This window comes from Syngnathus typhle, linkage group LG16 (genome assembly GCF_033458585.1).
Source record: "Syngnathus typhle isolate RoL2023-S1 ecotype Sweden linkage group LG16, RoL_Styp_1.0, whole genome shotgun sequence".
Classification (NCBI taxonomy): domain Eukaryota; kingdom Metazoa; phylum Chordata; class Actinopteri; order Syngnathiformes; family Syngnathidae; genus Syngnathus; species Syngnathus typhle.
Genome location: NC_083753.1, coordinates 11,517,444 through 11,544,355, shown reverse-complemented (window position 1 = coordinate 11,544,355; position 26,912 = coordinate 11,517,444). Strand labels below are relative to the sequence as shown.

Sequence of the window (26,912 nt, the reverse complement as noted above, 5' to 3'; positions counted from 1 at the left end):
ATGAAAATGGCGCGTGTGTAGTATAGATAAAAGTAGTGAACATGTTTTAAAATAATTACAATAAATAATTGTCACCGTGGTGGAAAACTATAGCCGGGTAGCGCCCTCGTGTGGCCTATCGGTGGATGACATCTTTCAAAATGGCTCCTTAGCAACCAGCAGACAGAAGGCCAAAACATGACAATAGTGGGCAGGAGGACGAGTCGTGTTTTTGGACTAAAGGTATGCAACTGACAGACGGTTCTGTCCTGTAGAACCTCGCTATATTGTCATAAATTAATAAGTACCTACACGATTACGTTGTGTTGCATTTCTGTTTGCTTTAATTACAAACTTTGCATGACTAACGAACGTACGACGGCAGGGAGGCAACCACTGACCTACATTTGCAACCTATATTCTCATGTATTTTACGAAATTATATTAATTCATTCCCGTCAACCGAATCTTGTCATTTTGGAGCCTTTGTTTTGGCTGCACTATTAGTACTCGATTGTCATTTCAGAGCTGTCAGATTGAATTGATGCGATAGTGGTTGTATTAAAAGTTGGCATAGGTTGGGAAAGTTGGGAAGACTCGGGTAAAAGAAAAATAGTCAACCTACCCACACGGTGGGCTTCGTTGTGACGTCACTCTTCAGTTGTCATGTTCTTTTCCATTCACGTTTCTGTGACGTCACGAAAGCAAACGCCAACACGTATTGCGCGATTAATGCTTGTGACGTCAGCTTGCATTTCTCCACTTGAGTTAGTGATATACTGGCTTACTGTCTTTTTATATCGGTTTTGTTTAAGTCAGTTAAATTGGTTCTAATCAACTACTGTACAGTTTAACTGGATGGCCACAGAAACTTAAGAGTAAAAGAATGTGTTATGTATTAATGTATACACAACTTCAAAGGTGTGGTGGAATAAATGATTTTGAATGTCAGCATCAGATCACATTAATTACGTTTTTTTTTTTTAGACAGGAATTGTTTCGTGTTGTATTAACAAATGGTTTTATTATCAGATGCAGTCAACTTCTGAGAAGAAGGGTGCAGCACGAAGGTATAGAAAACCACGCTGTGATGAGGAGGTGGTCAAAGAGCTGGTCAGTATAAGAAAGTATTTTCTCCCACAAATTGTTGATGATCTAATATGAAATCATCTACAATGTGATGCAATAGTGATTCCCATGCCAAGTGCTAGTGTGCCTGCCATAAGTGATCTATATATAGTTTTTCAGCATTTTATCTTTAAAATAGACTTTGATCAAGCTAATTTTGTTACAGTAAATTAATTATCTCCATTTCCCAACAGTGCATGGCCAATGGGCTTTCCTTTGCCGACCTAGCTGAAGAGGCTTCCAGCGTCACCTCCCTGGAGGTCATCTTGAGTGGTTTTCCTCGGATGGTTGGCCTTTCCTTCTTTCAAATGCTCCGCCATCTTAAAATACTGGGTCAGAACATAAAGCGCATCGAAGGACTGGAAAACTGTCCTTTACTGCAAGAGCTCTGGGTAGTCGAGTGTAAGCTGACTGTGAGTTTCTATTTCTAACTCTTGACTGCAAAAATAAATGTTACTCTGCAGTAATCTGGTGCACATTCTGAATATTTTCCTCCCATTATCTCTGACAGAAAATATCTGGACTGCAGCATTGTCTTGAGCTGAAGAAACTCTACTTATATGATAATAAAATAAGTGAAATAAAGAATTTAAAATTGCATATCAGCATAGAAGTGCTGTGGCTCAACAATAACTACATCTCTCAGATACAGGTTTGCAGAAGGTCAAACCTTTCTAAGTCATCTTTCAAATCACAATATTCTCGTATGCAATTACGGTTTTCTTTTTTTCCATCACTCTCAAGGGCTTGAACACGCTCCAGAACCTTCAAGATTTAAACCTTGCAAACAATAATATTCACAAGCTCGGTAAGCTAAATACTCTCATTTGTGAAGTTGACCTGTAGGTGAAATAAAAATATGTGAGTGTTTTTTTTTTCTCCCCCCACCCACCCCCTTGCACTCCTTTTAAGGGAACAGCCTTGTGAACAATGTCAACATTCACACTCTCAATCTTTCCGGCAACAAGATCAACTCTTTCAAGGTAGGACAGCTAAAAAAATATTACAATTCTTACTCGTTAATTGAAATTCCTATCAACTCTAGGCAAGTTTGGAATAATGCCTGCAATATGGCGGGAAGCTTTTGTTGAGAAGAATCCATTTTATTTCATTTACCAATTATTTATGCCTTGAAGTCAAAGACTTTTATTTTTGTAGTCCTCATGATGACTCGAGTTTTACTTGAGGGATGTTCTGACTAGAAGATATACACAAATGGTTTTAAGACAAGACTTTTATATAGATTCAACTTTTTTATCGAATTGTTGTTACATCTTGCAGAACAAAACAAATATGTGCTCTTTGTTGTTGTCTTAGGAACTCACTTGGCTATCCTGTCTGCCCCGACTAAAAGATCTGGCGCTGAGTGACTTCATGTCCACGCCAAACCCAGTTTGTCAGCTGTGTAATTATGCCACACACGTCATGTACCACTTGCCCTCGCTCTTTTTTCTCGACACCTATGACGTCTCCAACACACAAATCACGGAAGTAGCCGAGGTACTGAAAAATCCAATTTGAATAAATGTAAATTTGGAATATTATATGATTTATGAGGTTTTAGCTGTACATGACGAGTGATGAGCGCTAATGATTATTTTAATGAATTTTTTTTCTTTTTTTTTTTAGTCTACTGTGATGAAGAAGATGATGTTTTACAATATGCGTGCACGCACCCCGCGGAGGAATCTCACAGAGACGTTGCTGCGTCTTCTCAAAAAGAAAAACGCCTCGCTGGAGTCACCGAAAGAAAACATTCGCTCACTCAATTACACCTTAAAAAATGTAGGTACGCCTCGCTTCACGAATTCCATAAGAGTAAATTATTGACTTGGAATCCTTGCCGTGCATCCCCAGCTTGAACTTTGTCTTTGTAAGAAGCCTGTAGAAGATGCACACAGTCACCTAAAGGAAGATTTAAGCACCAAAGGTGACAGCTGTGACCCCTCTGCAGAGCAAATACTGAGAAAGATTGAACTACTACAGCAGAGACTGGCTATTTGGACCAGGAGGCTACATGAGTTAGTTTGTGTAGTCATACTTATAGTTGACAAAATATCAACCTTTATACATTTTCTCCACCTACAGTGTGTCATGTTTTCAAAGTATAAAATTGTCACGCTTTGTCTTTCTTCAGAATTGAAAGCTGGCATCAACACAACGTATCCCAAGCGACAGAATTGTTGGAGGACACTGTGCACTTTATGTCGACAGAGCTCCACAGTGTTGGAAATATTCGCATGGAGGAAGGCAGCTCCACCGACCTGTGGTACTGTACTTATGTGTTATTGACGCTAATAAACATGCGTATTCCTATTCACCACATATGTTTTGTTATGAGCAGGTTCACTTCCTGTTGCGACCTCCTACTCTCTCGTTTTTCCCTCGCCGATTATATGAGTTATGGCGTCACTGGCATTAAGATCAACAGAGTGGTCCGCATTCACAACAGCGGGCTGAGGCTTCGCTTTAAGGATAAACTTCAAAAATTGCTGGCCAGGGAAGACTCTGGCACTTTGGTAAAGTAAGTCAACAGCCACTTGGAATAAAGCAAACCTGTATTTTTTCTTTTCTTTTTCATAAATATTGTTTAATGCATCGATTTCACACAGGAATTACAAGCAGATGCTTGAGCACTTGTTCTACGTGGGTGACTCGGACCACAACCGTGAGGACGTGTTGAGCGTCCTGGAGGAAGGCTTCAAATCAGCAAAAGAATATAAGGTGCTGTACGTTTTACTTTGCAATCAGAAATAAAATGAAAAAATGTTCTGACAGTGTTTTTCCCTGAAAACAGGCCCTCGGTAAAGAAGCAGCAGTGCCTTTATCCAACAGCCTGATTGTGAGCGAACAGCCAAGAATTGAGTATTCATTACGTCGTGTTGAGCAAGAGGGCGCCTATACAAAAACAGATGAAATCCCTTTCAGATCTGGTGTGTGAATTTGGTTCGGCATATGAAATCATCGTAGCTGGAAGCAACTCTGGGTAAATGCTACATGTTTATCCTGTAGGGAGAATTATCGTTGCCAAAGTGTTCCTGGGCCACAGCGCTCCTATCAGAGAAGGCGAGCTGGTGCACCGAAGAGCCTATCCCAACATTTCGTCCGTATATCGTAGTGTCCACACCAAGCAGCGAGGTACACATATTTCCTACAACTCAAGATTTTTTTGAATTGAGCATACTAATGTTTTTGGATTATTTTTTCTTTAGATGGACGACACACTACCATTCCCAAAGGAAGACAGTGGTTTGTCTTTGACAATGACCTGGTCTTACCCGAGTACATGATTTGTTTTGAATACCTCACTGGAGTAAGTGGCAGTATCTGCATTTAATTCAATAAAGGCATGCTAGGAATAGTTCAGTGTCTAAACATATACGGGGGGGGGGGGGGGGGGGGGGAGCAGTGCTATATACTTGTGCCCATATGTTGTTTGTGCAAATGCCCAATTGACATCACTTGGCTTCATTTTGCAAATAGTTACTAACGGTGTGCACTTTTCAAAGGGCAGTGAACAGCCTACATCATTAGACAACTGCATCCAAGTCCTTGACCCTCCAACCTATGACAACTCATTGGATAAGCAAGCCATCAGCATGGAGCCCGTTCTGGAACCACCGCCCAAGTTGTTGAATTTGAATGGGAAGGTTCTCTTAAATGTGTCCGGTGCCAGGTTCCTCCGTGAAATCACGGTAAGATTTATTATTAGAGTGAAGTTCATGTATTCATGCTGAGCTATTTCTTTTTTTACTGTATCTTCACTAAGGTGCTGAACCTTCACAACAACAGCCTGGGCAGTCTTAAGGAGATTTCCTCCCTCCCAGCTCTTCGCCATCTCACCCTCAGCTTCAATGAGCTCACCAGCCTCTGTGACATCGCCCACATGGTGTTGAATCACACAAGTCACAATCAAGAGCTATTATGAACTAAAATTCAATATTAATTCTATTCTAATTATATCTCCCTTACCAGCCCAATCTTGAGTTTTTAGATGTCAGCTTCAACGAGCTTGTGAGCCTTGAAGGTCTCCAGGGGTTAAAACAGCTCAAGCATCTTGATGTCAGCTGGAACAAGTTGAGCAACGCCATCAAAGATTCCACTGTGCTCAAAACACACACACCCGCTCTGCAGATACTGGAAACACAACACAACCCATGGAATAAGGTGCGTCCCTGTAATATAACAAAAATAGTAACGAAACTTTTCCAGAGTATATGCTAAAGCTTACTTTATTCCCGGCAGCTGGAGGAAGTCCGAATGACAATATTAAGCTTTGTGCCGACTCTCACAAAACTGGACAACACACCGGTTACTGAGGAAGAAGTCGCTGATGCTGTTCACAACACGACGAAAAACGTTATCAACCAGGTTAGCATTCAGGACTTATAAATGCTTCTCTTTGACTGACTTTGAGTATGGTAGATACATTTGACAACTTTGCTTTACTTTGTGTCGCATTGTAATTGTTGTCAAATGTTCAGTCTGATTCAGACGTGGCAACATTTTAAAACGGATAAGCTTATATCATTAGTCCGCTCCAACATAAATACGAACAACCTTGGGACCAACAGAGCAATAATTAAAGAATTGCTTTCGGAATTAAATACTTGTTGGATAGAATCTTGGGCAAAAAGTTGGCAGATGTTGATAGTAATGCTTGCTATTTCTCTGCTGGCAGGAAATGCTTATCGCTTGCTCAAATAGCAACAACACACGTCCCCGTTGTCTCAGCCTGGTTCAAACAACCCAGCTCCTCTCGGAGTTCATTTTGTCACCCAGAGAACTAAGCCAAGACCTGCAGCCGGACTGGGCCTCAAAGGTCAGTCCAATCAGTCATCAAAATGTTCTACACATTCAATCTACTAATGCTAATGATGGCTGAATTTGGAACAGATAACTTCCCTGAACCTCGACAATCAGAATATTTGTCAGATGAGCCATCTGGATGCCCTCGTCAACCTGCGCTGGGCTTCGTTTAATAATAATTTCATCTGTGAAGTTGAAGGTCTTGATTACTGTACTAATCTGGAAGAGCTCTTCCTTAATAACAACAGCATCAGCACATTCAGCGGTTAGTCACACCACCGTGGACATTGTGATAAAACAACACTTGCGACACAATATTTCAACACTAGGTCTTTTCATCCTCCAGGTCTCTCACATCTACAGAATTTGAGCAAACTAAGCATGGATGGAAATCAGCTTTCCCATCTTGATGCCATTGTCCTCGACCAGCTCCACAGTTTGACCTTTCTGTCTCTGGAGAACAACATCATCACTTCTCTGCATGGCATCGACAGATGCAGTGCGCTTCTGGAGCTCTATGCCGGCAACAATGATATTTCTCTGTCTAGGGATATCTACTATCTCAAGGTGACTTTGTGATTTAAACACCCACACACACACATACACACACAGAAGAAAAAAAAATGAATTTTTACTCATCCAGGTCATGCACCTATGGTTTTCCAAAATACATGTGAAGTGAAAACTTTTTCTGTCAAATATCTTTATCTAATTCAACTGTAAATGATTAAAAAAAAAAAAACAATTTAATTGCATGCTTAAATGGAGTTTCAACATTATTATTGATATACCGTTGTCATCTCAGTTGTAAATTTACCTTTTGATAATTTCTCAAATGATCCATCCTTTTTATTTATTTCAAACGTACACACAGCGTGTAGTTCCACTTGCTCTCTACCTCCCTCACTCATAATTGTAAGAAAAAAAGATTTATTGTTTGTGTTTTTAGGTGTTGGAAAACCTCATCATCTTGGATCTGTACGGGAATCCGTTATCAGAGAATTTAAAGAACTATCGTATTTATGTGGTGTTCCACCTGCCATCTCTGAAGGCCCTGGATGGAAGTGCAGTGGTACGTAGCAACAAAAAGGATGGTGGACAGTAGAATCGGTTACATTGTCACCAAGCGCGTTGTTTTATCCCCCCAGGATGCAGCTGAATGTGAAAATGCAAAGGCTATGTTTGGAGGACGACTCACACCGGACTTGGTAGCTGAGAAATTGGGTCATTCCCATTACGGCAACATCAACTGTCTCACGCTGAACTCCTGCTCCGTCAGGTGGTCTTGTCACATCAGCTGCATTGTTGTACATGGATTTTTGAAGACAAGATTGATTTTGAAAACCATTTTTCTTCCCCAACAGGAGTGTGGACCTGTCTCCTACAGACCTGTTTGTCAATCTACACAGTATCAACTTAGATCACAACAACCTTACCTGCTTCTCAGGCATAATCCACCTACCCAATGTCAAGGTACAAACAAGAGGAATCTCCAATCATGGCAACGTTTTGAGGACAGGGCTAGATAACTCATCTTTTTTTGTTACTTTCTTCCAGATCCTGTCTTTAAACTACAACCGCATTGAGTCCATCCTACCGAGGCAGAAGACATTTCTCACAAACAGGCAGATGTTACACAACAAAGTGCACTCCAGTGGCTATGGCCAGCAGACCTTATGCAAAGGGAGCAGGTAATGTTAGTTTTATGTTGTCGGTTCAGAGAATCTGTCTAATCTGAATTTATCATGATTATTTTCAACATTATCTTGTAATCATTAAAGCTGATCCTTTTGTTTCTCTGTATAACCGTTAGGGGGCAGCACCTACCAGCAAATGGTGATGGTTTTCATTCAGTTGTGTCTAACCTTGAATTGAAAAAATAAACAGTAATGAAGTACACTGACATAACCCACAACACTTCCAAAAATGTGTTGGGAGCAAAAAATCTTTATATAAACTGCTTGTCGTCAGGAAAGCGTTTACATGTTTTATTGTGAGTAGGTGTTGTGTCAAAAAAATCAAAACATCCTACCTGCTGTGATTTTTCTTGAGGCATTTCATTCTGTCGTTTTGGTGAAATAAGGCAGCGGGAGGGAGAGGGGAGTATATTCAAGTCGAGCAGTTACAAAAGCCTCTTTTCCTTTGTGAAGGCACATTGCACCGACCATCATCCTGGAGCCTCTGATGAGCAGCTTGGAGGTGCTGCATTTGAGTCACAATGGCATCTCCAATATGGCCAATCTGGAGCTCAGCAGGCTCACCAATCTTAAAACGCTCTTCCTTCAAGGTAGGCAAAAGTGCACTGGCTTCCTGCCTGTGAAAAGGTGAGCAGCAAAACAGTAAACTCAAAGCCAGGTGCACGCTGGCTCTCGGAACAAAAGAGCCAGTGACTTTCTTTACAACAGCTTTTGATTGGCTTTCATTGAGAAGCGCTCCATCACGCTGATTGGTGCCACAAAGGCCACTTTACTTGTCCCCCCCATATGAAAACCTTTCAGACTTATTTTACTGACTTGTTCAACACCAACAAACAAATAGCAGTGAATGTTTTCTCGCATTGTCATTTTTTTTTTACTCGGGGTGGGGGTGGCCGTTTGACTATACGACTATGCCATTATCGTATTCAGAAGAATAATGTCGCCATTGCGGAGATGGAGGCCACAAGTGATGTTATGATGCCCTTGATAGTAAACTAGTTTAGAGTGAACCAAGACAAATTAAACAACAAATCAATTCTGCGCATGAATTCAAACTGTGCACAATGTTAAAGTCGCTGTCTTTTCAGTTTCGCACTTTACTTTTGTAAAGTACAGTTCTATTGTATTGAACTTTTAGAGGAAGTAAATTATCATTTTATCCTTTGTAACCTTTTACAATATGTGTTTAATTTCTGATGACCTTTTATGTGCATTAAATTATTGACCATATATGAGTATTTTTTATTTTTCTATATCTAAGTGGAGTGTTAAAATTCAAAGCGTGCATTATAATAATTTGAAATGTAGTTTTTAGGAATTAAAAACCTTGGCCTCACTTTTGATTAACTCTAACTGCACTACTCTATTTTGAAATTTGGTGAGGTGGTACTCTGTGTAAAAGGTTTTTGAACTGCTGGCTTACCCCATTGGAATGCCACATTTTAGATTTTTTTTTTTTACACCGGCTAATGCTTTTTTTTCCATATCAAGTGCTTGATATTCTTGAATTTGAACATTTGTGTATTGTTAAGTACTTTCAAAGGGTGCTTTGAATTATGATTTTGCAAGGAATTGTTGATAGTACTGTATGTGAATAGCTTTTGAATTTGATGGAGAAATGATAGGAAATATATGGGGATGAAGCTGGACCTTTATATGTTCATTTCAAATTGAACTGCTTCTGCTATGATGAAACATCATTTTATTTGTGTGAATATTATATTTTGCATAAAATTGCCAAATAATCATAGATGTGTGTAGTCATAGAATGATGTTTGTTTGTCAAATCTTGCCTGAGGGCTTTTTGTGTGCAATATGCATACTCTTTTTTTCACTTTTGTATTTTTTTTAGTGGGTACGGCAACATAAAAAAAATTATGCATGTTAAGTTTATTGAGGTGTTTAAAATTGGGTCTTTCTTTATATGTGCCCTGTATTTGACTGAAAAATGTGTACCGTTTTAAGGTGTTCAATATTCATCCGTGGAAATAGTGCAGCATTTGACGCCTTCTCTTCCCACTGCTTCCAGGGAATGAGATCAGCCAGGTGGAAGGTTTGGAGGGTTTGCATGATCTCAGGGAGCTGGTGTTGGACAGGAACCGGATAAGGGCCCTGTACGAGAACTCTTTTGTTTCCCAGGGCGTCCTGCAAGAACTGCACCTTACAGAGAATCGCATCCGGGAGCTCAACCATCTCTATCCGCTTGTTGAGCTCCGCAAACTTTTCCTGGGCATGAACAAGCTTCAGGTAGGATTTAGCCACCCACTCAGTGACATTGCCAATGTGAATGAATCATTAGCAGTCTTTGTGTTGCCTTTAATTGTATAATCAGTAGATGGTATCGTCCTTATTTTTTCCTTTTTTTTTAACTCGGCTGGATGAGGCTCCAGCTCCCCGCAGCGGAAACTTGTCCATATATTTTTTATATATTTCTACTTTTTTCTAATAAAGCACTTGAGTGACCGACCGAGATTTCCGGTGCCTATGAGATTTTGATTAGTTATTAATGATTGCTTGATATGGACAAGGTGGCAAATAGAATGCATTTTTTTTTCCTGCATGCAGCCAAGTTCTACATGAAGCATAGTAATCATGACTCATTATCCCCCACTGTGCAATTTGGGGGTTCACATTAAAGGGGCTCCGGCGTGATTGAAGGTCAGGGCAGTGTGTAAGAAAACAGAGGGGACAATCAGTGAAACATGTAATCAGCTTCTCAGGCTCCATCCCCATCTCCTTCTCACCGAGGGGAGAGTGATTTCCTCACTTTAGTCTGCCAATCCCCCTTATGTTCACGTACGGTATTTAATTAAGATGTAAAGCATGGCAGTTGTTCCAACACGCGAGTCTCGGCGGTGGGGAGCATCTCTGAATTCTAGCCAAAGCTAAACATCAACCTGGCAAATCATAGAAAACCTCCCCCTCCCTTCCCTTTGCCCTGTTGCGTGCCCAAACTCTCATGCGATTAAACATGTAATCTCTCACATCAGCTGCTTCTATCCTGCCCGCTCCAAAAATTATGAAAGGTTTCAGACCCGATACATATGCCTCTATTATCCCAAACACTTTCGGTTAAAATCGAAAAGGGGACCCAAGGTTTGAGAGAAATGCACAAATAAATGCCCAATTTTTTTTTCTCTCTTTCATGTTTGTAGGACATCACAGAACTTGATAAACTTGACGTTCTTCCCTCGCTGATGGAACTCTCCGTTGTTGGCAATCCGGTGAGTCCGTACTAAAGTTACTACATTGACTGGGACACTTCTGTGATGCTTGTCAGTATGCTGCTGTGCTTTTCCACTTGTCTGCAACTCCGACACAATGTACATTTTTATATTTATTCAATCATCTACAGGGCTTGAATTGACTATTTGAAATATGAGTATCTGAGTCGCCGTCCTTCAGAGGCCAATAGAATTCTTTGTGATTCATATTCAACAACATATTTCAATTGATGCATGGAAGGTTTTATAACACAAATGCCGCTTGCCACACAACTCACATTCTAATCACAGTCTAATCTTGTTTTCCACTTCCTGCATTTTTCATTCATTTACTCCAAAATGCATGCTGTGCAGAATGCGTCTGTAATAATCTGACACAGGATGACAGATTATTTTCCTAAATCATTCAGCCTGTTTTAAATTACACTTCAACCATGTCAGCTCTTTAACGCTTTCCCTGGTAAACAGCGTGATCAAAAGCATGTTTTCAGGCTCGCTTTCTCCCTGAGACGATTTGCAACAGTGACCCGGTGTTGCTCTGCGCTCCCAAATTAAGCGATTACATGATGGGCCGTCTGTCGCGCCTCAAACTGCCCGGCATCGTAGACAAATCCGATGACCAAATGGCGAGTGCTTTTGGCCCGCTTACATCACCCATCTGGAGCTTGTGGATCAGGCGTGAGCAGAACACAGTATATGCGCTGTAGCCCACAGAGGATGGAGGAGGCCGCGGGGCCACGCTCAGCTGCCACAGCCTCGTTCCCGCTGGAACCCATCTCCACCCATAGGGGGTTCATGCTGCCAAGGGGTAGAGGCCAACCACCACCCTTGAGACGATACCTCCTGCTGCTGACCACATGAGATCTCTATTTTGCCCGTCTTCCCGTGCCAAAATCTGTCCCCTCGCTTCTGGACTTTCACTGGCACGCACTCACACTTTAATTGAAACATAAAGTTCATGTATGAGTGGACAAGTGGGATATTTAACCCTTTGGGGATTCTGCATAACATCCATCACAAGGCGAGGGCGCCAATATTATATTCAAAAAGAAAAACAGTTTGGTTCAGAGTGATTTCTTATTGCTTACTTTGTGACTTCTTTCAGGTGGCTCGAAACTCTCTCCACAGACCTGCGGTGATGCGCTGTCTGGGGCAGTTGCAGGTCCTGGATGGCATGACGGTGACCATAGAGGAAAGAACCAGGGCCGAAATTACAGACGCAACAGTGAGGACTCATGAATAAGTGACATTAATTAACTTCATGTGTACAACTCACATCCAACGCGCTTTTCAGCTCTTTTCTCCTCCTTTGAAATCAAAAGTTCTTTGTGTATCACTTCACATTTCATTGTCGGTCCAGAAGCTTTGTATGGCAAGTTTGGCCATGGAAAGGTGAACAACGTTCGCAATAGATGGTAATAGATGCCCTACTGTCATCCTATTAAATACATTCAGACATACATCAATTTGAGCTTCCAGAGCGCGGATTTGAAACCACAACCAAAACGTACTCAGCCCGCAAAGGTTTGCCAAGTTTTGCACACGGTGTTGGTCCATACCGGTTGACGTCCCAGCAAAGAAACATGATTGACTTGTGTTATTTCAATATGAAATAATCCATTCAATGTGACGTGAACTAGATTTCATCCATATTCTACAAAATGTAATAATGTTCATCTTATCAATATAAAATGATTGATTTCCAATTACATGTTAGATTTAAGTAAATTCAACTTTGAATGAGTGCACAGCATTAACATTAACGCAAATCATACAGTAGACATCTTTTCACCACAAACCTTGCACATGCATCTAAATGTATTGTTTTAACCGTAATTAGACTGATTAGTTATTATGCTATATTTTCAGTTAACTTCATATAATTCTCATGTATTCCTGTAAATGTCCGTCATTTTGTAACCCTAATGGGCCTTATACAATAAATGACCCGGTCTTGCAACACGCGCACACAAACAGCATCCACACAAACAAGGCAAAAGCACAGATCAAACCACCCCCATTTTAGGCTGCGAATGGAGTGGCCAGTGCAGTAATTCTCCCGTAGCCCTGAATTAAAAGCAGCCTAAGCCTGCTGGCATCATCCTGCTGATTAGATGAAATGTGCCCGGCCGATAATGCACCAGTGGATTTTCTCCCTATTAGCCAGGTCAACGCGACCCCTCTGCCCGCTAATCGGACATGTGGAAATGCCAGGGAGTGGATCCTGAGTTCTCTCATTAGAGTAAAACCCCCATAAATACCATCTGAGTCGCTCCTACATTTGCTTTTATATTAATTTTAAACATTGCCATTGATGAGTAGTAATGACTGTCCCCCACCCTTAGGATTTTCTAATATATGGAACAACAAGCACTCTAATCACCAATCCTGTGCACAGAATGTGGATGAAGCGGACACACCACGATGACAGTAGTGGAGAAAGACAAGCAGTTAGGTTTTCCTGGAGGAGCCCTTATTTTTGACTGACGCCCGAATGTCGGATTCTCCGCTTGTTGGTGCTAAGAATTTCTTTTTAGCCTGATGCTAATGTAACATTTCTTTCAAGCAATGTGAGGAGTGTTGTGCGGCTTCTGCCCTTGAAGCCAACCAGCCTGGACTGATGACCTACATGCCTGTCAGAGGGATGTCCATGACGGGACTACAGAACCTCATTCATGGACACGACATGCTCCCGAGTAACAAGGATGAACCCCAGGTCCAGTACACCACCAAAAGTAAGCCCCAGTTCTTTTGAAAAAAAAAAAAGAAAATTAGCTTATAGTTCACCATTCTCCTCAATTCCAGACAAGAAGACAACAGAGAAAAATCCTTCAACCTTTCATGCCGACGTGAGCACCAGACAGGTCCGAAAAACAAGAAACAACTTGATACCGGCATGTCCCCTTCCCCATGGGAAGTGAGAACAACGCTTCTACAGTACAGGAACAAAGTACAGTACCAGGTTGATTCAATTCTACAAATGTGTGTTGTTGTTTTTTTATATTGTGACGAAGTCTATTTGAAATCTACTGTATCTCGACTCATCAAGTATTTAGATCAGATTTCTTTTGCACCACCATAATGCATGTTAAATAAACAATGAAGATGTGATCGAGTGGTCAAGGTGCAGCTTCAAAACGTCTTTCAGAAAGCCTCCAATGTTGTGGATTCACATCCTTTTAGCAGATGATATCAAGGTCAAATAGTATCAGAAAAAGGACAACAAGCATACCACACATCAGCTTAAAGCAACTGGCAAAAACAAAAACATCACAAGCAATAAAACCCTGTAGACAATTGCCCTGCTTTAAACGGCCGTGTATTGCATCACTTTGAAATGCATTTCAAATGACTGACTTTATTTTCTGACCACACATCGGAATCACTAACCATGGTAATCTGAGGATGAGAGGTTTTTGGTGTCACTTTTACAGTTATCCCAAACAAGTGCTGGCCGCAGATGTATGAGGTTGGCACGCTCACATCCATTGGGTCAGATGCATCCCCTACAAGTGGATAATCCAGCTTTAGCACACCTCTCTGTGGACAATAATCTGCAATCACTCAGATAAAGATATAATCTTTCGCGAGGTCCAAATGGATTTCAGAGATTGTCACTTTCATCATGTTGGCCTCTTTAAAAAAAAAAAAAAAAAAAGTCAGCTGCAATGTCAGCAAATCTCATGGGATGTCAGTGGAATGGAGCCAATCACCTTGTCCGTGTACCCTTATACGATGTTATTTTTGTTGCACATGGGTGTCCACTCGTGCATTACTTTTGTTGCACATGGGTGTCCACTCGTGCAGTGCTCTTAACGCAAACACTAGAAACTGACATCTCCATCTGTCCATCCGTCCCGTACAGCATGCTGCTTCAGATTGCCCATAATTACTAATCTTAAATGTATTGTGTTGAAGTTTTGACACAGGGTGCTTCCGGTACATCCACTGGCAGAATGACCCGTGTAGACAGGACAAGCATGCAGCTCACAGTTCCACTCATCCAAAACGGCAAAGCTCTCCAGAAACAAGCTCCTCTAATGCATGTACTTCACTTAACTCCCAGCATTAAGCGCGGCTAATGACTGCAAGAGAGCACAACGTCATTACCTTGCTCTGCACGCCTCACATGAAAATTGCAGCTGATGGGACTTAATATGCGCAGATTTGGGGACTCAGCCCCGACCGCTCTAGTGCATGAGGTATTACAAAGGATAATTACACATGTGAAGCACGTGTGCAGTATGGATATGAAAACACGTTTAAATGTGGTTTTGTGCTGTGAAGTATCGGGGAGTCGCACAGTTAATTTTGCAGAGTCAAAAAAAGAATTAAAAAAACACTGGGAAGAAAATAACCAAAGTAGATTTTTGCTATGAAACAAATTTGGAGTGATATTTGTTTTTTTCACTTTAAAATTGTAAGTACTAGTAGTTGTAGTCAACATACTAGTCCTGTAGTTTGGGATGGCACACTTTTGGGCCTTGAGTGTGACACCCGTGCGCCACAACATGCCTCCCTTTGCATATCTGCCAGAGTTTTTAACATTAAAATCAAATTAGCCCAAAGATGGTGAATAATGCATGGGAGCCGAGCAAACCCAGATCCACTGTGCTCCCTCTCTCTCTCTTTTTCTGTGCAGCTCGTCCGCGTGGTTCATAGCTGGTTTAATGGGATGGAATGTGACAGGTTATGTTTTCATCCGCCTGATATGGAGCTGGGCTCAGGCGGGAGAGGGTGGAGAGGGACAGGGCCTGCGCTGATATGATCTGGATTCATAATTAGACATGTTTGTGCTTGTCATGAATCAGTTATAGAAGATGCACTTTCCAACCCCCACCAATACACACACACAGAGGAAAGGACACAGACTCCGTATGGGGTCCATTACTGCTGGTCCACTGGCTTCCTACATTTGCTGCGTGTGTGCGCATCCACAGCACCATTAGTCCAAGACTCTGTGAATAATTGCTGAATGGACCATGTTTTTACCGCTATCTACTCAGGGTCCAGTGTCGGGGGGATTACGCTGTGGATGACATTACAGACATAACGACATTGATTGATGTTTTATTCCGAAGATAACAGCAAGCGCATTGCTCCGAGCAGCATGAAACTAGACACATTTATTACACATTTATCAACTTGTATTAACTTTAAATGTAGTGTGGCTGGAGGTCACAATTACACGAACATCAAGACTTGAATATAAAAGGACTCTTGCAGATGCTTTCATCAGTACAACGAGAATCATTTTTCTTCAGAAGCTACACATTACGTCGTCTTCTTTTATTTTCATCTGCTTTTTCCTCTTCTGTATTTTGTTTTCCCCTGAGGCTTCAAGGAATAAAGAGGGTCAAACATAGATAGAAGTAATCATAGGAGGGACACAATTAGACTAAAAAGAAAACATTTTTGTTGATAGGAAATGAAAGCTCATCTAATTTTAGACTTGCAATGAAGAATGATTTGCTTTTTGTCCAGGTTGAAACACAGGTGTTGGATGTAAAAAAAAAAAAAGGATTATGCTCTGAAAGATCCATCTTATTGTTCCTCGTGATTCTTACATCATTATTAAAGCAGCTGTCGGGAAAAAAACAGCAATCATTTCCAACAAATGGTGCACTGGGATGGATTATAGGCCACAATACTTGTTATCGGGACAAACAAGGTTTTTCTTGTTATGCATTATTTTGTCCTACAAAAAATATAGAAATTACTTTTTTTTTTTGAAGATGATACTAAAAAAAAATAGTCTCTTGTGGACACCCTTATCCCTTTAAGCACAATAGCGAATAACAACAGCAGTTTAATCTCCTTTCCTCCAGATTATTGTCTTTCTTTATGTTGATATTGTGGCCATTTAGTTGATCACTTCATGATCCTCCTTTTGAGATAAAACAAGGATTAAGAAAATGACAATATTTTTGGCATGTCACTTTTGGGGTCAAGTAAGCGCATTATAGTTAGTCTGGAATATCTTAATGTGCTCTCTTAGATATTAAGGATGCTATGTTGATCAATTATTCAGGATAAGGATGTGCAATAATTATAAATGTGAAGAGGGGGTGCGGCTTTTATTGTTGCAATAAAGCAATCCTATGTGATACTGCTTGCCTTTTTGTCTTGATAACCAGGTGGTGATTATGTTTATTTTCTGTAAAATCTACTTTTGGGCAAGGGCGGGGTCCACCCTGGACTGGTCGCCAGTCAATCGCAGGGCACATATTGATGAAAATGATTCATTTTCGCAGTTTTGATGGTGAGAAAAAAAACAGTCCTGTGGGAAAGGAAAAAAACAAGCACGTGGAAGACAAGCTCATCGGAAGGCCAAAGCCAAGATTCAAACACGGAACCTCTCAACTTCAAGGCAGAGATGCTGAACACTAGTGCACCATGCTGCCATGTCTGATTCCCATTGCTTTTTTATTGTTGACATGAGCAGGTAAAATAATTGATTGAGATTCCTCTTAAAATTGTATATTTCGCAAAACTCATACAGGAGACAACATAATAGACTTTTTGCACAGATTTACGTTCCACATACACACAGTCATTACTTTTTATCAGTATAAAAACATCCGCTGATGCGGTGGTGGCCGTGTAAGAGGCGGGGCTATGTGCGCTAATGTCCAATCAGAGAGCTAGAAGCATCCTTACCTTCACGCTCATTGGCTCGTAGCTCGTGCGTGCATTATTGTCGGTGTTGCTACGCTAGGCTAGCGGCTAATTCTCAGGATATCCGCAATTTTGTCGACATTATCACCAATTCTGCTGAGTACCACATAAAGTTTCGCTTCGGTGGATTTTTAGGTTCACGGTAAGATTAACATCGCACTTGCGACATTGTAACTCGACAGTTTGCCGCAATATATGTCAGTAACATCAAGCTACTGCTCAGCGTTTTTGGATGCTGGCTAAAAAGAAAGCTAACAAAACAGACTAGAAAACACACAAAGGAGACAGAAATCAATCAGCTTTGTTTAAAAGAAGTTTTATCTAAATGCTTGTTGCTAACTTTGTTTGGACACGTTGACGCATCTCTACCTCTGTTGCTGGTGTGTTGTGTTTACCAATTTCGTGTCTGTTGCTATCCAGATTACATCACTTTTCTAACCTTTAATGAGCAAAAGTGCATAAGAACATGACATCATCAAATAAAAAATGTCACATAGTTAAACAATAACGAATACGCAGGATAATTTTACCCTTTGTTAAGACCAGGAAACCCTTTTTTATGCCATTAGGGACATAATTCTCCTGCACTACTAATTTGTATCATTACAAAAATATGCTTTGACAATACTGTAAAATTGTCCAGCTCTAGTTTAACCATGATGATGATGAGCTCTTGCAAGTTGGTCTGGAAAATATCCCCTGCGATTAACAGATGATCATTGTACCTATGTGTCCTTTGTCTCGAAGGTGTGAATCATCACCGCCTCCTAACACGGGAAAGATGACTGGAAATGCTTTTTTGGCTGCATGGAGATGACCTACCGCCCTTTCGGGAATGGTCAGAATGGGGCCAGATGTGCCCCTTCTCAATGAGTACAAGCAGGAGTTCTTCTGGAAGCGCTTCCCCCAAACGGTGTTGGGGGGCCCGCGCTTCAAGTTGGGCTACTGCGCTCCGCCGTACGTCTACGTCAATCAGGCCGTCCTTTTCCTGACACCATGGCTTTTCGGAGGCGTTGGCACACTCCTCTGCCAGTTGCAGCTTCTCCAGGAGCTGCACGCTGCCGTGCTCTCCGGCGCGCTGATGTTTGCAGCGGCGGCTGGCGTCCAGGCTGTGGCGTTGTATGCCGGACGACGGAGCGGTGACGTGGAGAGACTCGGGGCGCCCAACACTCTAGTGGATGAAGAGGAAGTGGAGTTTACTCACTGCGTCAGCCCAGAGACGGTCCGCTTCATTGCCCCCGGGAAGAGATTTGGGCTGAATGTGATTGTGCATACGGTACTGGCTGGGCTGCTTTGTGGTTTTGGTACATGGTACGTCCTCCTTGGCAGACTGACCGCTCTGTACGGCAGCATAGGTGTGTCGCTAGTCGTCTTTGTTCTAAGTTGGGTGACTGTGTGCATAGCGGAGTATTCCCTGGTTGTGAATACAGCCACAGAGACTGCTACTTTCCAGGCGCAGGACACTTATGAGATTACCCCACTCACCCGACCCCTCTACATTTTCATTTTCATTGTTGTGGACTTGACTGAGAGGTACGTAACCTGGACGAGCTAATTGCATTGACTCCGTCACATTCATTCGTGACATTTTATTGGACTTGATTGTTTTTAGGTTCTCTGGGCCAGTTCCAGAGCTCCAACTTGCCAGCCAGGTTCTTCATGTTCTTTTCCTCTTCCTACCTCTGCTGTGGGCACTGGGAATACTACCGCCCCTGGATGCCTTGTTCCTCTGGGGCATGGAGCAGGTGCTTGTGTTTGGATTAGGAGGCTCCCCCATGTCCAGTAACTTCAGGTTTGTCTTGAAATATGATGTGTCGTACCGAGTTATTGATAGCAAGGTTACAGTAATTGTAAAACTTCAAACAGCCAAGTTTTTAACACTCGGTAGTTATCCTCGCTTTGACTTACCTCTGTGTGTTTTTATGTGCGCTCCCCCATAGGTTGCTTTTGATGTTTGCCGTTTCTTCTGGCGTCGCCGTGTCCAACTATTTCATCCCATCGACGCTGGGAGTCGTCCTCTTCTCCACAGCGATGGGATTCCTATTGAGCTTGGACCTCAGCCAGGTCGGCGCCCTCTGCCATGCTCCCAGGCCCGAGTGCAAGGACTACGGCCTGCGCAGAGGCAGGTCAACACCCCGGCCTCTTTCCAACACCTTTGGCTGGAAACTGGGCTGCAGGGAGGTGTTATTGTATGCGAGCCTCTTGTTGGCCGCCTTGGCAGAAGCTGGCCTGTTGCATCACTTTGACAGTTCGCCTGAGTCGCAGAGTTTTGTCAAGGGGCCCCAAGCTCCTGTCAGCTACCTCCTCCTGGTCCTCTTCTCCCTCTGCTGGCTTCTCCGAGAGATCCAGGGGGCCTATGTGTGTGCCGGCTTATTCCTCAATCCGGTGTACCCCAAAGGGATGTCCAGCGTGCAGACGTACAAACAGAAGAATAGAGGCTTATTCATTGCAGCGGCCATCAGAAGAGTCCTCCTTTATCTCGGTGAGCTCATATGTCTTGCATTCACTGTTCTCCAAAGTGCAGCTAGGGAATGAACAACACTATGTGTGTGTAACCATTTATATGTGCGTGTTCACAGTGTCTCCATTTGCATTGATTGCTTTCTTGTCAATGGACAAATCCCTGCAGCAGCTCCATGGGGTTCCTCTCAGTGTGGGCTTCACAAGAGCCTTCAGAGTGGTAGGCACACAAAAACAATAGAATCTTTTTTCCTTTATTGACGTTTTCCCCCATTTCTAATGATACGTTGCTCAAAGGAAAAGTGCAAAGAATTCCATTTCTTCCACACAAAGCAATTTCTGTTTGCTTCAGTACGTCTGATTCACATATTTGCTGCGTGGTCGCTTGCAGGCATGGCAGAGCTCAGAGGACGCATTACTGCAAGTGGTCGTGGTCATCATTGTGCGTCTTGCAGCTGGAAACAACAGGCTGCCTGGCTGGGACAGCCTCGGCACTGGGATTCAACTTCTACTGGTGAGGACAAAATATTTTTTACGACTTGGTACAACTAATACGTTGCTCCTCTAATGGTGGGCGGATTTGGCCTTGAAATAAATTCGCAAAACAAAGATGTCTATTGTCTTCGATTAAAAATGACCTTTTGTAAATGTGAAAAGTTGTTCAGTTAGCAAATGCTTAAATACATTTCAACAAAGAGTCTGAGTTTTTTTTTCTTCTTATTATTTTTGACACCAATATTTTCCCCTGAAAATAAATACCAGCTCTAAATAATTACCGTAGATAACTAAGAAGAGCAATCACTGTACACCTCCACTGATCGTATGCTATCTCCATAGGTTGGCCTCCTGATGGATCGACTGAGCCAGTTCTTGGCCAAGTTAAAGTTCACCCTCACTGTGTTGGTGACGTCGTGGACCGAGAAGAAGCAGCGGCGTCAGTCAGCCGGGACCCTCCTGGCACTCAACGCCTCCCTCTGCCCGCTGTTGTTGGCGGTGGTGACCCTGTCTGCCCTGCTCTCTGCCCCACTGCTCCCCCTCTTCACGCTACCCATCTTCCTGGTGGGCTTCCCCAGGCCTCGGCGCAGTTGGCCGGGGCCCGTAGGTACCGCCTGCCCGTGCCCGGACTCCATCTTCTACCAGCAAATGAGCGGAAGTCTTGCTTCTGCCCTGAAGACGGCCTTTGCAAGAGGCTCTCTGGGTTCGTTCTCATACATGCCTCCTATTTAAGGAGAAAAGAAAACAGCCAATGAATTATTCATTGTTGACATTTGCTCAGTGAGTGCCAGAAAATGTTTTAGAAACACAGGTTTGACTGACAATTAAGTTATTATCAGTTGGAGTGCATTTTATAAAATGCAAAATGACGTGCTCAGGGTAAGGGCTGTTTTTGTCCAAGTTGGACATTTTGCCTTTTGACTATGACTAAAATGACTATCGTAACAGGTACTCTGCACAAAGGAATTGAAATGTAATGATCATTTGCTATTTGCGATGATTCAAATATTTTTGCTACCTTATTAAGTAGAAAAATACATACACTAGGTGTCTGTTATGGCTTGGCTTTTGGTTCCTTGCTTTGTTCAATTGTGTTGATGGTCTCCCCTTCTCGTAGGTTCTTTAGCACCAGGCACTCACTTTCTTGGCCGCTTTCAGGACCGCATGGTTTGGATCATGATTTTGGAGAGAGGATATGGCTACTGCACCGTCAATATTAAGGTACACTTTCTGCTTTGTTTGGATCTCTGATACAGTTAGATCTAGAATACTTTTGCAAAATAATACACTAACACGATTGAACTTTGAAATAAAAGTGTAGCCTTGCGGGGTTGAATATTAAGCACTTTGTCAAAAATATGACATTAACCAATTAGGAATCATTGCCTCTATGCCGAGTACTTCCGTTTTCAAGGGCTTGAAAGTGTTTGGACAAGGTGACATCATTGAAACTCATCATTTTTGAAAATACAATGTTTTCAATAAGTAATGAGTGCTTGAAGTCTATGAGTGATGCAAAATTCCAAATCGTTTTTTTTTGCCCACCCTTTCTCTGAAGTCATTTTCCGACCTTCTGAAGCCAGAGATTTAATATTCTTTTGGTGACAAAGTCAGTGGACTGATTGCAGAGCCTGCTTTTCACTTAGTAAAGCTGAATGGTTATGATGGTTTTGTTTTACTCCCCTCACATGATTTAAACATATTTGAAGATACACCAAAAAAAAAAAGCAAGCGTAAAATGTATACCAAATGACATTTGTTTTCTCAGGGTTTGGAGCTCCAGGAGACATCATGCCACACGGTAGAAGCACGTAGGGTGGATGAGGTTTTCGAGGCCGCGTTCGAGCGACCGGAGCGTCTCGGTTTGACCCAGGGTTTGAACCTGCACTGGGCCAACTCTCTCACACCTTGCGCAGCTCTGGCGGTGCGCGTCTACTCGGACGCCCGCAACGTCCTCTCGGGCATCATCGACTCGCACGACAACCTGAGGAAGCTTCAGGATGACTTTCTGAAAGCCTTGGTGTGGCTGCTCCTGCGTTATTGTGTAAAGAAACATAAAGGTTCTCTGTGGAGCTGCGACGAAGGGACGGGAATCGGCGGTCGAAAGTCGCAATCTTCCCAGCAGGCGCAGACTGCGTGCAGCCAACCGCCCGAGGCTATCGTGGTGGAATCCAAGGTGTCTTCCCTAAGATTCAGGCAGGACAGCTCCAGCATGACATCGTTCGGCGACTGGTCGGATGAGGATGATCTTTTTGGACCTCAACCGGCCAGGCGGACGGTTGCCTTGGTAACAGCGGAAGCCCAGTCTGGACACACAATGCTGCAGACAGGAGCTTCTCTTCCGGGGTCTGTCGAGATGGACAGTCTGTTTGAAAACATGGCGCTCTCTGCCCTGCAGCCATTACAGCCTTTGGGACTGGGCATCGGGATGCCAGCGGTCGACAAAGGTCACAACCCGGAGATCTTCAAAGAGAGTCCCGGCTCGCTGCGCCAGCTGACGTTCAGCTGCCCCCTGTCCGAGGTGTTCAACTTACCGACGGGCTGGAGGACGGCGCCGTTGTTACCGAGCAGGCTGCTGCAGCTCCGGCCGTTATTCCCCGAGGACTGGTTCAGGTTTGCCCTGAGCCGGTTCGGACCTGTTGTGCAGAGCGACACCTCCGAGGACATGACCAAAGCTCTGAAGGAAGACGAAACCTTGAAGGACCTCCACGCCCAGGTGGCACTTTCATGTCTCGTGGGTCTCGGCGCCGAGTCGGCCTTCACCAGCCCCAGTTACATCTACAGACTTTACTGCGGAGACGTACCGTGGACGGAGGGCCTCGAGTGGCTCTCCACCAGCAAAGAACTTTATCAGCTTGCACTGAGGGCTTTCAGGTAAGAAGAAGAAAAAAAAAGCCTGCTGTTTATTTTCATCTCGTCATCATTCTGTTGTATGATTTGCATCAGGTTTAGTTTCAAGCTCCTGTTTGATCAAGCCAGTCTCGGGCCTATGGAGTCCCCTGAGGATATGTTCAGTGCCTTGGAGGAATATGAAAGGGACTGGTACATTGGATTGGTGTCTGAGAAAGGCTGGCATGACAGTGTCCTTCAGGAGAAGCCATTTCTCTTCTCATTAGGTCATGACCTATCTATGGTAAGCACACGGGTTCCTCATTACTGTCGTGACACTACGCAAGTCATTCGAGTTGCGATTCTTGTCATCCACAGGGTACGTACACTGGGCGAGTACTGTCCTTGCAAGAGCAGTTGGTGCAGGTGGGACGACTGAACGGGGAGGGGGTGCGAGGCCAGTGGGCCAACCTGTCCTGGGAGCTCCTGTACGCCACTAATGACGATGAGGAGCGCTACAGCATCCAGGCTCACCCCTTCATGTTGAGGAACCTGACTGTCCAGGCGGCAGACCCGCCTCTGGGGTACCCCATTTACTCATCAGCACCCCTTCACTTCCCTTGCCTCTGACAACAGAGATAGGTCGCTTTTTTTTTTTTCCACTCCACCGCAAGGTTTCATGTCTTACCAATGAGGAAGCAAGAAGATACAGCAGGGATCCTTTTAAAGCAGAATGACGGGACGTTGACAACTTGGTTGTTTTTTTAATATTTGCATTTATTTATCATGGTGCTTTAGTCCAGTACCACGGAGAAAGACGTATCAAGATAAAAAATTCACATTAGTACAGACACACCAGCTAATTTACAACAGATACATGACACAGGACTCTTAAAATGTTAATTCATTACACCATTCAAATAATGACCCAACCTTTTCTGCTTAAAAAGGGAAACAGAATTATTTTGTCAACAGATCAAGGATGTGCCTTGGGTATATCATGCTGTACGCGTCGAGTGCAATTTATTTGTTTACAGTTCACTTGTTTACAAAATAGTTCAACAATGATCATAGTCCTGTACATATTGCTCATTTTTATATGTATATAATAAAAGGACTTGCAAGAAGCTGATTGTTCACTGCACACAAAAAGGATCGCTGTACAGAAGCCATTTTTTATGAGCTCTTCGGCTTGGTGAAGTAGGCCAAGTCTGCATCCTGGAGACGACAAATAAGACTAAAGGTCAATACATATAAAGAGTCCCAAAACTATTCATTGTTTGATTGGCCCATTACTTTTATATTTTAGTTTGCTACAACTATGTGTAAACACATATGAACGTGTATGAACATCTGCCCAGCAGAGGCCACCAGACACTCTGGCCAATCAGTGTGTAGTTGGCAGGAGGTTGGGGAGATGTCGTCCACCTTTTTGAAGAGAATTAGCTATAAAAGGCATATTCTAAGAATTTCTGTTCCTGCTGAGAAAAAATGATCCATTCTTGGTTTTGATCACGCAAGGTCACCTGTAAAAACTGAAACAGCGCACAGGAGCAGCAAGCTAATCCTTTCATGATTTTCAGCTCTTTTAACACAAGTAAACAGACTCAGATTTTGAGGCGTACAGGGCATTAGATTTAAGGGGATAAGGGAAATATTTAGCTAAGTTCAAAAAGAGACAGAGTCTACATAATGTTGATATTGTATACTCTTACCAGCCCAGACTTGAAATTTTGTACCCTTCTCTTGCTCAGGGTGTTTGTGATGAACCAAGCGAAGGTGGGGGCGTACTGCCAGGCATAGTAGAAAGCCAGGAAGGGTTGCTGCGCAATCCACATTTCCTTGACATCATTGGCAATTCCCGCCAGTATTAAAGACACACAGCGACTAGTGGGCATCTTGTGCTCCTGGTCAGCAGCTGAAGCCACAGCCTGAACAATGCACACTAGTTAGTAGAATAAAAAAAAATCCCGATATATACGTGTATATTTTTTTACCTTGTGCAAATCTTCAGTGAAGGCATTTTGTGTTATGAATGATTGCACAGGTCCTGGACACACTGTGCTGATGAGTATCTTTGGGTAGTCAATGAGCTCAGTTCGAAGGGAATTAAAAAAACCCTGAAGAAAAAAAAAGAGGTAGGTAACAGCCTTGGTTTTCAACCTTCATGGACAATGTAAAATGTGACGTGTGTGTAAAGGTCACCTGAAGAGCATGTTTGCTGGCAGCGTATCCCGTCGCCAGAGGCGCCCCGGCGAGGCCCAGCACGCTGCTGATGGTCACGATGGCGCCGGTGCCACGCTGCGTCATGTGAGGTAACACCTGCTTGGTGAGGGACACGGTACCCAGGTAGTTGAGCTCCATCAAAGCATTGAAAACGTCGACACTCGTTTCCAAGAACAAAGAACGCTGGCTTCGGCCTCCATTGTTTATCAGGATGTCAATCTGGAAGGCGACAGGTGTAGTGTAAAGACAACTGGGAGAAGGCATGACAGAATTAAATTAAAAAGAAAAATAGTGGTCCTACATGTCCAAAGTATTCAATTACAGCTTGGGTTTTGGCCTCATGGGTGGTCCTCTCCAACAAATCCAGCGGAAGAACAAGAATATCCTCATCCTTCAGGCACGAGGACTCTGGATGATGACAAAGAATGTAAATCTTGGTGGGGTTGTCACATTATCACTAGAACTAGCGATGATTTAAAATAATCTACCATTTCACCCCCTCCACCACAGAAATGAGATTTTAAACTAAATTTTGGTCAAATTTAGCAGGGGGTTCATCTCACCTAAGCATAGCCGTTTCACCCTCTTCAACTCATCCTCACGGCGAGCAGACAGAATAAGGCGTGAGCCACACCGAGCCAGCTGATAGGCGAGTTCCTCTCCGATGCCACTGGATGCACCAGTGACCCACACCACCTGACCCTTCAACTTCCCTTCTGTTTAGAAAAACAACCAAAAATACTCGTGAACACGTCACAGAGCAATATTATGACTTTATTGGATTTTAAAACGCACAAATGACACAACCCGTCAAACAATGCGACCAAGTCGGTCTTCTCACCTGACTTGCGTCCGAGCAAACTTGCCCACAGTAACGTCAAGTCTGCATCCGCAAAAAAGAATGCCAGCAAGTGAATGACTATATAAACTAATATGAAGTACCACAGCGCAGATATAAGACAGCAATCCATTGCAACAGACGTACTAGCGGTGCAGTTAATAAATAGCGTTGTTTTAGCTCGGCTGTTAATCCGCTCTGACTTCCTGCACAAGTTTAAACAATACACAAGTTTACGGTCGTGGACGGATATTGCGTCACTTCCGGTTGATCAGAGACGCTACTTGGTCTCAGTTGCGATTCTGCTACCAGTATTTTGAATATTAAATGGCCTACATGCGAAATTCAATATGCTATTAATTAAATGCTTTGCACGTATTTTACATCATATAATATTTTTATAACGAATAATTTCCATATTTGATACATAACTTGAATGCATATACAGATTAGGTCAAAAGTAGGAATACTCAATACAGTTTTACTTATTTCTTTTTACAATTATAGTAAATTCACAAAACCTCCTCATTCACCATTGCAACACCAAAT

At 42.8% G+C, this 26,912-nt stretch overlaps 3 protein-coding genes across 7 annotated transcripts; 2 read left to right on the top strand and 1 right to left on the bottom strand.

The window, feature by feature from the left end:
- Positions 1 to 130: 130 nt before the first annotated feature.
- lrrc9 (leucine rich repeat containing 9) lies at positions 131 to 14,136 on the top strand. Of its 4 annotated transcripts, XM_061301908.1 has the most exons (33): positions 131 to 222; positions 1,012 to 1,092; positions 1,302 to 1,520; positions 1,619 to 1,759; positions 1,852 to 1,915; positions 2,020 to 2,090; positions 2,425 to 2,607; positions 2,737 to 2,892; positions 2,965 to 3,128; positions 3,245 to 3,376; positions 3,452 to 3,631; positions 3,720 to 3,831; positions 3,905 to 4,040; positions 4,120 to 4,245; positions 4,320 to 4,420; positions 4,617 to 4,802; positions 4,877 to 4,996; positions 5,083 to 5,274; positions 5,353 to 5,478; positions 5,789 to 5,929; positions 6,004 to 6,181; positions 6,263 to 6,483; positions 6,866 to 6,988; positions 7,065 to 7,195; positions 7,281 to 7,389; positions 7,474 to 7,607; positions 8,067 to 8,203; positions 9,643 to 9,860; positions 10,769 to 10,837; positions 11,943 to 12,062; positions 13,183 to 13,287; positions 13,404 to 13,572; positions 13,643 to 14,136. In XM_061301908.1, the coding sequence occupies exons 1-33, from the start codon at positions 178 to 180 to the stop codon at positions 13,756 to 13,758; spliced, it is 4,506 nt and encodes a 1,501-aa protein (XP_061157892.1). In that variant the 5' UTR covers positions 131 to 177; the 3' UTR covers positions 13,759 to 14,136. The 4 variants fall into 4 exon arrangements, with proteins under 4 accessions (XP_061157892.1, XP_061157894.1, XP_061157893.1 ...); XM_061301910.1 differs by lacking the exon at positions 13,183 to 13,287; XM_061301909.1 differs by lacking the exon at positions 13,183 to 13,287 and having other exon boundaries at positions 3,245 to 3,631.
- A 3,372-nt stretch (positions 14,137 to 17,508) lies between these two features.
- Positions 17,509 to 24,426, top strand: pcnx4 (pecanex 4). 2 transcript variants are annotated; one of them, XM_061300565.1, is made up of 11 exons: positions 17,509 to 17,657; positions 18,263 to 19,048; positions 19,128 to 19,307; positions 19,456 to 19,997; positions 20,095 to 20,195; positions 20,367 to 20,489; positions 20,813 to 21,173; positions 21,588 to 21,691; positions 22,239 to 23,344; positions 23,417 to 23,603; positions 23,678 to 24,426. In XM_061300565.1, exons 2-11 carry the CDS (start codon positions 18,351 to 18,353, stop codon positions 23,927 to 23,929), a joined length of 3,654 nt encoding a protein of 1,217 aa, XP_061156549.1. In that variant the 5' UTR covers positions 17,509 to 17,657; positions 18,263 to 18,350; the 3' UTR covers positions 23,930 to 24,426. The 2 variants fall into 2 exon arrangements, with proteins under 2 accessions (XP_061156549.1, XP_061156550.1); XM_061300566.1 differs by lacking the exon at positions 17,509 to 17,657 and having other exon boundaries at positions 18,685 to 18,826; positions 18,919 to 19,048.
- On the bottom strand, positions 24,056 to 26,622 carry dhrs7 (dehydrogenase/reductase (SDR family) member 7). The gene is made up of 7 exons (XM_061300569.1): positions 26,367 to 26,622; positions 26,089 to 26,241; positions 25,827 to 25,933; positions 25,505 to 25,744; positions 25,297 to 25,419; positions 25,015 to 25,230; positions 24,056 to 24,517 (listed from the first exon to the last, which is right to left on the bottom strand). The coding sequence occupies exons 1-7, from the start codon at positions 26,494 to 26,496 to the stop codon at positions 24,476 to 24,478; spliced, it is 1,011 nt and encodes a 336-aa protein (XP_061156553.1). The 5' UTR covers positions 26,497 to 26,622; the 3' UTR covers positions 24,056 to 24,475.
- Between the last annotated feature and the right edge of the window lie 290 nt (positions 26,623 to 26,912).